Raw genomic sequence first — 12,929 nt, forward strand, 5'->3', positions numbered from 1 at the left:
TGCACCTCTAAAAATAGTGCATTTAAATGCCTTGATACATTTCTGATGAAATTGATAAACAAATAGGGATTTTTTTTGTTGTATTTTGACTGCACAAATGGCATTTCATGTGGAAAAATATTAAAAGCACTTCAATACGACTATAAAATAGTCAAATTTTGCAAGAGGAAATGCGAACTCTCGCTCATACTATACAGTGCACACATAGGATGCAATGCCCAGAACGGATATGTAGCCTGCTTGAGTAAAATGTAAGCATCACTTAATACCGATTATATTGAATTCAATTATAGCAGACTGCTATTGAGCACGTCAAATAAATGAATGCGATGACGCAATGAGTTAAGTGGGCGGAGACTGGTCAGGCAAAAGGAACCATGGCTTCCGTGCAAGCCGAGGTAAGCATATTTACATCAAGATTGGTTTCCTGCAGCTGTGTGTTTTTGTATGACTATGTGGGCTTGCCCGTTTCAACAACTGTTGTAGTTTTAGGTCAAGAAACTTAAACGAGGATAAATGTTGTGAGACCTCTGCTTTCATTAAATTTCAAACTGCCCGCCCGGTACTGTCAATTCTGAAACCCTGCTTTTGTGTCGGTAGGGCAATTGAATGTGCTTGTATCGCTAAGGAGGATGCGCTGCCCCGGAATCTGAATTGGGCATGTTGATGCATTCAGCTTTGTTCAGTCATACAAGTTCCAGGGCCTTGTTGCCATCCGGCTCTCCAGCTAGCTAGTGTTTTACCTGTGCAAACCACGAAAACTCACATTATTACAATTGGTTTAACTCTTGCGTAACTATTGCAATGATTTTTCTACACTTTTTTGGGGGCATTTTCTATTGCGAGAGTAATCCGGTTTTCCACTGTTTCCCACAATATGCAGGGAGTTGCTAGCTAGCTGCTTAGCTTAACGTTAGCTTTTTGTAATATTAACGCGCCGCCTAACGTTATATATGAATCGAACTTGGATAACTGTATTGGGGTCCAAACAAGGCTCTGGTCCAAGGATGTAGCTATCGTTGATATGTCATTGTTTTTCACGTTTATTAACGAAGTAGCTAGCATTATTCCGGTTAGTGTATAATTTCAAATTCCCTCTCAAATCAAGCGACTACCATAGCTGGTGCTGGCTGCACGAGACATCAAAAGTTTAATACAGCTCGACAATGGAGCTCCATCCCCAGTTAACCAGCCAGTACATTTGAGATCCAATACAACACAACTATGATAGGAATCTAGTTGCTTTTAAAATTATAGCTAAGGTAACGCTACATTAGAGCAACGCTTGTAGTATGCACAGGGAAGCATACGGGTTTGTTAGCTAGCTATGTACAGTGTAGCCAAATAAGCTAGAGTACAGTAACAAGTTGCTTGGTCCAGCAGACAGTGGCTCGTTGCGGGACTAAACAAAGTAATAAGCATACGGATTTGTTCAAATTAAGCCAGAAGTGACTGCAGCTGGTAACATTGTTGCACGCACTTCCCAACACCTTCAGTGTTGACTGAACCAACAAGGTCGAATGATTAGCTTACGGGTCGTAGAAATGTAATTTGATCAATATGTAAACAGACTCAGGTAATATCAAGTGCTCCCTCTTGGAGAAGTGGGTATATTCCATTTTCCCTTTTCCCCCCCCCCAAATGGCCCGCCCAGCGAAGGATAGGTGCGCTGTGTGAAAAATTCAGTGACATACACTGACTGACCTAAAATTATATATCCCATATTGGTCTTTTACAATCAGGCCAACCCAAGATGTACTGTGCAGTAGGCTAATAGTAGTACCTATTATTGAAACAGATTAACTTGAGTCAGAAATTCACAGGTTTCAGATTTTCCCCCCAAAATTCAGGCTTTTGTTCTTAGTCACACTTTATTTATTTGTAGAAAAACAAAATGGTATGTTCTAAGTCCATAGCAATGCTTAAACCAGATCAGGAGACCATTTTAGGGAAAATTCTAAGACATTTTGATTTTAGTAAAGTTACCCTTTAATTCAAGTGTGAAAGCACCTAGAACTGTTTGGCTAGCAGTGTTTTTGTATCACATGAGTGAGTTTGCAAAATAGATGGCCACTGGATTAATGCAAATAATTATATCATTCTGACAGACAGGGATGTGTTCTAATGGTTTACTTTCAACTTTCTTTCATTGTCTAGCAGCCAAAGGAATTATCCCAGTCATATTAGCAACCCATGGTAGTTATTGCATCTTTAAATCCCTTCTTTCTATTGGACATTTCAAACTCTGCATGAAACCGCTTGCATGTGCAGTGCGCATTTTATGAATGTGTTTTCTCGCAAATTGCATTTGTGTAGGTCTACTGCCATGTGTACATTGCTGCGCCTAAAATGTTGGTAGAGCATGGTGTTTGCAACGCCAGGGTTGTGGGTTCGATTCCCACGGGGGACCAGTACTGGGGGACAAGTACGGAGAAAAACATGTATGAAATGTATGCATTCACTACTGTAAGTCGCTCTGGATAAGAGTGTCTGCTAAATGACTAAAATGTAAATGTAACTTTTTAAGCTAAACTGTCCAATCGGTTCCATCAGCCCTATAAATTGATAGTGTTTACCGCCACTACACTAATTTGATACGTATCAGTGGGGATTAAGAAGTGAGTATACGCAATGCCCACTGAATAATTGGGTATACGGCGTGTACCTGCGTATACCCTCCACTACACCACTGGTAATATCTACTCAAGAACTCTCATGTACATTTCAGTTGCAATTTTGTGACAATCCACTGTTATCCGACAGAGGGAGCTCGAATTATGTTTCGCTCGAGGACAGTCCTTCAATACTCCCCGACAGCTTCCTTCCATTGAGAGGTGGCACTCCTCAGTCCTCTCCATCTGTTTGAAAATGCCAATGCCAATTCTGTGAGGGACAACATGTATCTGGCTTGTTGACAGGGAGGAATCTTCTAATCTGAGGTTGTCTTCTGCACCCAAAGATCCATTCATTATAGCTCCAGAGCCACATAGCCAACATATGTTTTTTTCTTGCAGACAATAGCCTACACATGCCAGTAATAACCACACACACCATGCCCATTGCATTTGCTTTGGCAGGGAACACAGAGGAACGGATGTTGTTAATGTTTGTTTATACTAGCCTCTGAATCAAATAGTTCATGGTTTACTGACATGTTGCCATATTTTTACTTTGCGTTGAATATTAGTGTTGTGAGTGTGTAGACCTAAATTGTGATTGAAGTCCCTGGTGATGGGATGCTAAGAAGAGCCCTAGAGCCTGCTTTGTTGTTTGAGCCAGATAAGGGGGGAGCCTGAACTAATGTATCCCAAATTGACTTTATTTTGACCCTGTGGTAGTTGTTGCAGCCATTAGCAGGCATTTTGGAGGAGAACATTGGAAAACATTAGTGGAGAGAATTATAAAACAAATTATTCTTCAACCCAAATGTTCTTTACAGAAGTCAAATGTTGGAAGGAGAAGCGGATTGATGATACAAGAAGGTCGGACTGTTGACTTGCGGTGGTGTGGGTAAACGTGAATGCCTCTGGACTGGCAAATTCCACTTCTTGCTCATCGTTAGCCACGGAAGCTAGTTCTTCCCTGCAGTCTTCCCTCTCTCTCTGTCAGTTGTTGGGCATCAGTGAGCATGCTCAGCACTGAGCTGAGCTCTGCTGCTCCTGTTGGATAGACAGGGTACTGGGCAGAGCTGACAACTAGGCCTCTGGCCTTAACAGGAACGACCGGCTCTTTATGGCGTCAGCTCGGCTCCTTGAAGGCACGGCATCTCTGTTGCTGACAAAGGTATGGTGTACTGTGGTGAGGGGGGAGTAACATGGTGGGGGCCACATTACTGCAACCTTATACTGGGCCTCTGACTCTGTTTTAGGGGAATCATTGCTCTTTATTTCTCTATGCATCACTCATGTTTTAGTTATCACAGTATTCTATTTTTAATTTGTCAGGCAACTGGTAAATCATTGAATAGCCACCTGGCCTCAAGCTGTATGTATGTAGCCTATTGTTTGTGATGTGCAGGTAGGATATGTGTAGATATGGGTTTAACTAGTTCCAGTGTGAGGTGGCTGAAGTGCCTTCGACTTATCTCTCAAATGGTGAAGGAGTGGGTGAACTGGCCGATTTGGGATGTGTCTTGTGCTCTCTCATTGGATAGAAGACTGATGGGGAAAAACCCTGATCTTCCTTGTTTTGGGGTCATGATGGAGCATGCAGCTTATCATCTACAAAGATCCTACTCTTGGTGGGAAAACATGTGATGCCTCTTTTCGGTGGAACACTTATTTGATGGGGAGGCCTCTTTAGTTCAGGCTATTCTGATTAAATAAGTCCAGCAGCAATGCAATACTTGAATGGAAGGTGAATACTGCTGTGTTCTACAGATTATTTGCAATGCAAACAATTTCATCAATGTCATTTGAGTTAGATGCAGTCGGAACAGATCATAATGCAGTTGCCAACACCATTCAGGTTGTCGGTGGGCGATAAATCGACTTAGTGTTAAACTGTACAAAACAACAGACAATGACCATATGGACTCCTTAGTTTTAGGCCTTCCTCAGAACAGCTTATCCAGTGTTTTTTGTTGTTGTTTTAAAAAAAAAAGAAGAAGAATTGGGAACTTCTTGGCCCCTGGAGGGTGAACGGTTCAAGTTTGTGACTGGAAAGTGGTTCTTGCATTAAGATTGATGTTGGGTAGTATAATGAGTATTTTTGTGCTTTGTTAAAGGGAAATCATTGTTCCAAAGAAGGTTATAGCTTACTGTTTTAGTACGGTGCAGCACCAAAATAATCTGTTCTTGTTAGGTACGTGATTAATATTTATGCTATTTTATAGGCTATTAGGCTATCTGCAAATGTACGCTAGGCCTAGTATCAGAGACTTGGCCAGAGACACTGTTTCCCTAATTTTCAACAAAGAAAATATTTTCTGACATCCTAAATCTTTTTGATGTGTTTAGGCCTTTGCAGTAAATAATATTTTGGATTGTGTCACCGGTTGATGCCAGTGATTGAAATCATCCAGTAAAATTTGATGATTTTACAACTAGACATTCACATTCTGAAATGTGGTAAACCCCTTGACAGTTTTCCCATTGCCCATTGTTTTCTCTTGATATCGTTTCACGAAATGGCTGCAATGTTTTTTTCCCTCTTCCTTCTCCATGAAAAAAGCAGGGCTCCATCTGAGCATGCCCAGTAAAGGCCATGTCAGAGCTTTCTACCGAGAGTTGGTCATGTGACCTGAGCTGGGACAGTGCATGTGTGGGAAGCTAGATGTTGAGTGTGGAGCTCTACTTTCGCCCTTTTCCTCCTCCTCCATTGACGGTGATTCACTGCTTTATCCATGTACTTCAATGGTTGCCTGGGGGCGAACTTGAAAGAAAAGGATGGGATTATTACAATCTCCATTTTTATGTCTCTTCTAATGGGGCTTGCCCAGATGGATCTCAGTTGTCTTTTTAAATAGTTTGTAAATTGACAGCCTCCTTAATTTCTGTATTTTTTTTTGGAAGCTAAACCCCATGATTGATTGATTGATTAATTAATTAATTAAGCTAATCGATTGAATTGTGTCAAGGTTCCACAGACTTGGCCATGTCTTTTACCTGTAGACCGGAAATGCTCAGGTTTATCAATCAGGATAACCAGATCCCCAGCAAGACTTGATCAGCTAGCGATAGCCTAGTATGTGTCTGGCTAAGCCATATTCCTGTGGGACTATCCTCTGAATGCTCCATGTAGAGGGGCCTCAAATCCATATCCACCCCAGGAGCTCAGCTCAGCAGGGACAGGGAAGCGGAAGCCCAGTGTTCCCCTCTGACTCTTTTGAATTAGTTAATGAGGACATCAGGCATTCTGTCTTTGTATTAGTCGGGTTGATTTGGGAAAGGCCTTAGTTCCGAATGAACAGCATTGATGTTGTTTACAAATCTAGCTGAATTGTATGCTGTCTTCAAATACAGTCTGTTGAACATTGTAATCCTGAGAATCAACCAATTGTGAGGTATTCTATTGGAGTTGAGGGGTTAACTAACCTGGGTGGCAGCAGACTAGAGTGGGATGGAAACTGTCAGAATGTAGAAGTCTTTGTCAAGCCCTTTTCTTAAAGGCTGTTCGCATGACACCAGTCACCAGTTTTTGGAGAATTTATTGAAGAGTACTAGTGACATCTGGTAGCCTCTCGTCGTGTGTGTGCATAGGTTGTACTAATTTTAGTGGCCATAGTCAGAAGAGATGAGGACTAAATGTCTCACTGGCAGTGGGCCCCGGCTTTCCGTGGGCGTGTGGTAGCATACACTGCTGCGAGTAGACTAACAGAGCTCCTATTATGGCCTCAGTTTCTATAATACTGAAATCTTTCTCTTTCTTTCTTGCGCTCACTTTCTTCCTGCGTCGGCTCTATCGTGGTATAAGAAAATACATTGATTCCTGTCCAACAGAAAACACAAAACAGATTTTTCTTTGTGGGATGTAAGATTTTGAAATATGGTGTTGTGTGGGTTTAAGATCGTTGTTTGATTTTTGTGGAAAGGGACTGCTGAGGTTTCTCAGATCTTACTCCATTGCCTGCCACTTAGCTTGTTCATAGAGCTTCAAAATGGCTGAGATGCCTACTGAGCATGCTCGGTAGACTGCTTAACTGCTTTGTGGTGCCATGTTGAGGGCCTGACAACAGGGCAGCGTGAACACAGGGCTGCAGAAGCAATGAGCACGATTGAGTTCCCATCCTATGTAGCTAATAAACTTAACATGATCTGGAGAGAGGTTTGTCATTAATAAAATGTGTCGGAAAATTCCTGCCTCCACTTGTAACAGGGAATCTCAGAATAGCTCTGACATTCTGAAAGGCTTATGTGCCAGATCTGGAGTGTCCTTACCAAACTATCTCTGATAAATTGATAGCCTATTTTCATATCCTCCCTTGATATCCTTGCCACTTCAGCTTGGTGTTAAACAATACATTTTTTGTGTTTTCATTTACCACAACAAATTCAAATGCATTACTCTGGAGAGGAGGGGAAAACAATAGTGGATGTGTGCATTTCAAATCAGAGAAGGACCCTGGCCTGTATTATTGTGATATGGGTGCTAGTTTCCCCGACTCTTTTGGGCGGTATTGTGTGGTGTTTCCCTGTGGTCTTCAGCCTGAGGATAATATAAGGAATGAATTCAGTGGTCAGAGAAGAAGCCTTGATACCTTCCATCCTTTCAGAGGGAGAAGTGCAGATAGCATGGGAGAAAAACAGGGGGAGATCCTGACTACACAGATAGTGTATTACACCTCTCAAAAGAAGAGCTGGACCAGTCACTCAGCAGTGTAAATCAATATTCTCGAAAACCTGACCCCCCCCCCCCCCCCCCAGGCAACACAGTGACTAGGGTCTGGTTTCAATGATGGACTCTTTTGGCCTAAAATAACTACGTCACTGCCTATGTCGATAAGAAGAAAAAAACTATCCTGGGGACTCTCCCAACAAATCAGAAGGCAGACATGCCAGAACGTTGTGATTAAAAACCAAAGTTTGCTATCAATCCTGCTAGCTAATTTTTTGTATTTTATTCAAGCGGATAAAGTAGTGACGTAGGCTTGACGTAGTTCTATGCCAGAAGATTCCACCACTGAAACAAGATCCAAGTCACTTGCCTAAGGAAGTGTTAAACAAGCTATTGAAGCAATGGGATTGGATTAGATCCTTTTTGTTGTTATGAATTACAACCAAACAGAAAAATGGTTGTGCCCGAAGGTAGCAACATCATCGGCAGTCCACATACTTCGACGTCTTTTTGATTTGGTTCTAGTCTAGCTTAATTTTTCACAGAGGTTGTCCTCACTCCCAAGCTTTCTCCTATGGCTTGTTCGCCATTTTATTTAATTTAGAATTCACATGAGATTGTCTGCTTCAAGGGTCATGTCACAGAACAGTTCGCTAGATGCCTTTTTCTGACCTCTCCTAGCCGATACTGTGAAGTGGGCGTCCATCATTTCCACAGGTGCATTACAGTAGGCCTATCTGTTGAAGAGTTGGCTTGGCCTGATGGCCAATTGTGGCTCAGCTCATAGGTCATGGTGCTTGCAACGCCAGGGTTGTGGGATAAATTCCCAAGGGAGACCAGTATGAAAAAGTAATACATGTAGGCACTTTCTACTGTAAATCGCTCTGGATAAGAGCGTCTGCTGAAAGATTAAAATGTAGAGGTGAGATGGCTGAGAATCGCTCCCATACTAGTTACATTTTTGCCTCTCTCCTCGCGGGCTCTGTTTTAAAGGAGAACAGTGTTGATTGAGTTTTTAAGAAGCTGACTCGCGCGCACACAGCTCTCCTCTTTGGCCCCTTGCTTAGCGACCGTTTCTCACTTTTGGTTGTTGCTGTTCCTGAAATGGCTGTCCGCGCACAGGTCACGAGAGAGGGGGGAAAAAAGAGGAGCCACTGATTCGAACTGACTGCGCATGTTCTGTGGAAGACCTCTGGAGAGAGGGACCGACAGAGGGAGCTGCTGGGTCACATGACCAACGAGTTGAATGTCTGCATGCGAGGAGGAAAAGGAAAAGAGGAATAATACGTTGGAGACTCCCGCTCCTCTCTTGCACCCACACTCTCTCCACCACTCTCCTCAATGGAGGCCATCAGGAGAAAGCAGGTATGATGCCTACTGCAAGTGCATATTTACCACAGGGAAGGGGACGGTAGCCTATTCTGGGCTGTGAAGCCAGTCTTCAGAGTCCATGACAGCAGGCTTGAACAGAGTTTGATCAGTAATCAAGGCTTTTTCAGCCTGATGTGATCTGTGACTGGAGCATTTCATATGGCAGCAAGCCGCTACTCCCCTATGGTGAAGTGGTTAGTAATGCACTGTGTTCACCTGGGTCAGGTGTTAGAAGAATGGCTATTTGAATCTTGCCAAGGTGTTTTGTGGGTCCTGCTGTCTGGGAAATGTCCATTGATTGATAGCTGTGTTTGGAGCATTGACACAAGGGAAAGGAGTATGCTACAGTAGGCTTGAGATGAATGCACTCAGGACAGTGGTCCGACTTCTTGGAAATCTCAAATGGTGTTCCTCCCTGGCTGTCCGGCAGGCACTCCAGGGCTCAGACCCATCCTCGTTTCACTCCTCTCTCTCCTTCCTTCACTTTCTCTTTGCAGCCCTACCCTCTCCTCCAGGAAAGGGCCAAGGAGGTACCTCAGGGATAAAGTCCCATATGGTAAAATACACACTGGAGAGAAACAGAAGAAAGATGAATGACTGCAGGATAATTCTGTGCAATAGTCAGACTCAGGTCTTACAGTACCGTAGCCTCAGTGCTGTTTCTGCACAATCTTCAGTATCCAGTGTGATGGTGCCTGCATTTTGCACTCCATAATGGCTTTGCAACAGTAGTTGATTTTTTTTTTCTCACATTGTTACAAGTCCAAATTCCTTACTTTTTGTTCATGCTGCCGTCTTGTGAATTTAATGATACAAATCATCCATCTTCGAGGAAAAAGGAGGCAATCTTCAAGGCGTTGATGGTCATTGCTCAATAGCTGTTTTACCCTTTTGTTAATGCGTCTTTTGTTTAAGGTGTTGCTCTCTTGGTCGCTGGGCAGTTTTGACACCTGTGATAGGAGGAAGCTCGATTGTTGTTTACATTGCTAGGCTATGTTAGTAGATGTTTTCTAATCGTTCACAGCCTTTCAACAGCTAGACAAGCCTTATTCAGGGGGCTGGCGTCGGAACCCACAACCCAAGATAGACTTTAGTCATGTAGCTAGCTGTGTTCTAATAGCTATAGGGTGCACTGACCTCACTGCCATTAGATTTATTTTAGAAAGAAATGTTTGGCAGATGCAGTCATTTTTAAATGACTGTGTCTGATATTAACATTTAGAAGTCGGTTTTGTTTTTTTACAGTGATTTTTTTGTATGCTTTTTTTTTTTTAAAGGCTTTCATTATGTTGCTTACATTTTGTAATGATTCTGATATATTTCTCTTTTCTCATGTTGGCTAATTATTTATTACAACCCATAGGTGGATCTGCCTTGGAGCTCCCATCCCCCATCCACGTAAATCCTGGCCACATGTCCCCCACCTAGTGGAAAAATGCAGCGTTGGCCACGTTGTGTCAGTAAACAATCTGGTTAGGAAATGGCGGAGATCTGCAGACGGCCCTCTCTCACTCTTCCCTCCCCCTCCTTCTCTCTCCAATGAGCAAGTTCCCTTTTCACCCACTAGGGGCAGGACTGAGGACATAGAGAAGCACGATTTGAGAAGGTTTCTTGAATCTATGAAGGGATATGAAAGGGTTTCTCCCCTCTCATACCTGTGTTGACCACACACCTTGGAATCTGTCTCTGGAACCCCTTCTCTTCTACCTGGTCTCATGTGAGAATACCTCAGATCCTTTTTCTTTGGGAGCCTCAGCCTCTGACAGTTATCAGCTTGCTCTTGGGTGCGAGTGTCTTAGACGAGCAAGTGCTTTAGACGAGTAAGACCAATTTTTCCCAGAACTGTTGAAAAAGCTAAATTACTATCTGTTTGTTTGATGTTGGAAGACTTTAGTCTATGTGATTGTGATTTTTCTTCCTCATAAAAAAATTGAAGTGTCTCTAAATCGAAGACATTTCTCTCATAACCGAGAGGAGAGAGCAGGATAAGGCAGACTGCTCAGAATACCAATGGATTTGTCTGTGGATCCACTGAGCTATGTGTGGCAAGAGCTACAGACAGGCCACTACATTGTCAAGACATGCATGCATCTGCCTGACAGAGGACACCGGTGTCTTTGTCCACTGGGGTGTCAGTGGTTTTAGACAATTCCCACATCCCTTTGCTTAGACTTAAAACAAATAAGCCCATTGTTTGGGTTACTTTTCAAGTTTATTTGACTTGTTTTCTAGGGTGAATTATCAGCCTTGGCTCAATGTTCTGTCAGGTGGAGCTCCAGCGCAGGGTTTCATGGCAAAAACTCTCCTGAGTTTGTCGGTCAGACTCTGCTCTCCCCTCAAATCTAGCAGCTAGGCTGAGGTGCCTTTTAATCTGGCAGGCATTGGCCAGGCTAATCCTGAAGGACACATTGGTTTGATAGAGGCCTCTTGTTTCAATCTAATGGGTCCTCTTCAGCTCCTGATGGTGGCAGGGTGCCAAGCGGTGGGGGCCATCCTCTGGCTGAGGGGACTGTGGGGGAGGTGGCCGTGGACAGCTGATGGAGTCTAATGCTAGGCTATATCCTCCAATACCAAAGCACTGCACAACCTTCCCACCCGTAGCCCACATAAGACTGTCTGTGTAATGGTTCCCCTGGTGGAGACTGAGAGAAGGGCATATTTTGTTGTTAGAGCCACATTAGGCAGACATTTTGTGGTGGCTTTAGAGGCAGGTGTCTGATGGGGCTTCCAATTGGTAGTGAGAGCTTTTGCGACAGGCCTGGGTCGCCGGGGGGGCGGAAGGGGAAGATGGTGAATTTCCTCCCATTGCGGATCCCTCTGACCTGCTTCCTCTTCTGAGCTTTTCAGACGTTCTGTAACAGAAACAGAAATACAGGAAAACCTGTCGGTTTGAAAAGGTGGATCCACTGGTATAACTGCATGTGTCCTCTTCTTTATCTTCTGTCTGGTGTATCTGTTCTGTTTTTTTACCTGGTCTGGTTCATGGTGCCTGCTGTCTTTGTCCTTTGTTTGTTTTTGTCTGGTGCTGCTGAAGGAAGATTGTATTAGCTGCTAGTATTGAAAGAGATGGGCCGGGTACATGAGTGAAGAGGAGACAGAATAAGGCAAGGCAAACAAGAACATATTATGGATTGTTTCTTGTCCCTGCATAGGTCTTTACCATAATCATCGTAGTTGATTTGTGGTCCTAATGCTAACCTGAGTAATTTGGCCTTGTGTTACACTGTTAGAATGGGTTCTCAATCACATTGTATCTGACTCTTTGAAGTATGCTGACAGTTGGTTGAGCATGAGGTGCTTTCTCTGGATGTTTGAGATGTTGGAGGTAAAGCCTTTCAGTAGGCAGCTCTCTGGAGGAGGAAAGGAGACACCGTTTGATTCCATTCCTATTGCAGAGCTCCTTACTGAGCCGTGGCTAAAACTGGGCCTTCAGCCTAACATGTCTGCAGAGCGTAGTCAGTGACGGTGAGGGCCTGAAGACAGAGGGCCAGAGAGAGGGAGCAGAGCACCTGGCCTTTCTTCCTGTTTGGCCTCGGTGGGTTAAAGAATGAGTCATCTGTAGTGTGGTGGTCCTGGATCCCACATGGGGATTTCCCATAGTGAAGGTGTCTTTTGTACCGTGTCTGTCCAACCAGTGCCTGTCATTGGGGTTGTTCCATGTCATTTCAGCAAGCCATGACACCCATCATCTTAGATTGTTCTGAAATTCTTCCAATTTAAAACTAATTGATTGCACCCAAATTGTCCATTTCAATTCATAGGATTAATATAATATTCAATAAATATAGTACCCAACATCCGATTTGGACCTAACCTTTTCTTAACAGTGATTTAAGATGTGAGGACTCCAAATAAATGGTGAAAAGCCCATGGACCTCCCTACACCATGGCCACCCCAACGGCCACTATACCATTTCAGTTCTCTGTTCGTCAAGTAGTATCAAGCTGCTGCTTGGAGTTTATTCATGCTATGTAATGTATTCTCTGTGAATTTGGTGATGTCCGATTATTTCAAAATGTATTTCAAAAATAAAATAACATTAAATGTGCTATGCATTATGTGGGTTGAATGCTGTAACACAGCATAAATCAATTAATAAAAGTCCCATTTAATCACATTACTGTACCTTTAATAAAATAGTTTTGTATATTACTTTTGTTTTATTTTATTATTTATTTCCAAGTCATCTCATCTCAATAGAGCGCCTGCCTATCCTGTCAAACAAAATCACTATTTTAGTGATTTTGCTGAGTACCAAGTATCAATACTTTTGGGACTGCTG

At 43.1% G+C, this 12,929-nt stretch overlaps 1 protein-coding gene across 5 annotated transcripts in view; it reads left to right on the forward strand.

Moving 5' to 3' along the window:
• The first annotated feature begins 341 nt into the window (after positions 1–341).
• The window catches only part of ehmt1b (euchromatic histone-lysine N-methyltransferase 1b), a 28,850-nt gene continuing 16,262 nt past the window's right edge, over positions 342–12,929 (forward strand). The window contains exon 1 of one of the 5 annotated variants that reach the window (XM_029769127.1): positions 342–398. In XM_029769127.1, coding sequence (XP_029624987.1) covers positions 378–398 — 21 coding nt within the window. In that variant the 5' untranslated portion in view covers positions 342–377. Of the gene's footprint in view, positions 399–2,175; positions 2,197–3,657; positions 3,784–8,233; positions 8,641–12,929 lie in introns of those variants that run through there. The other 4 variants (XM_029769128.1, XM_029769123.1, XM_029769124.1 and 1 more) reach the window with 4 other exon arrangements.

This window comes from Salmo trutta, chromosome 12 (assembly GCF_901001165.1).
Source record: "Salmo trutta chromosome 12, fSalTru1.1, whole genome shotgun sequence".
Classification (NCBI taxonomy): Eukaryota; Metazoa; Chordata; class Actinopteri; order Salmoniformes; family Salmonidae; genus Salmo; species Salmo trutta.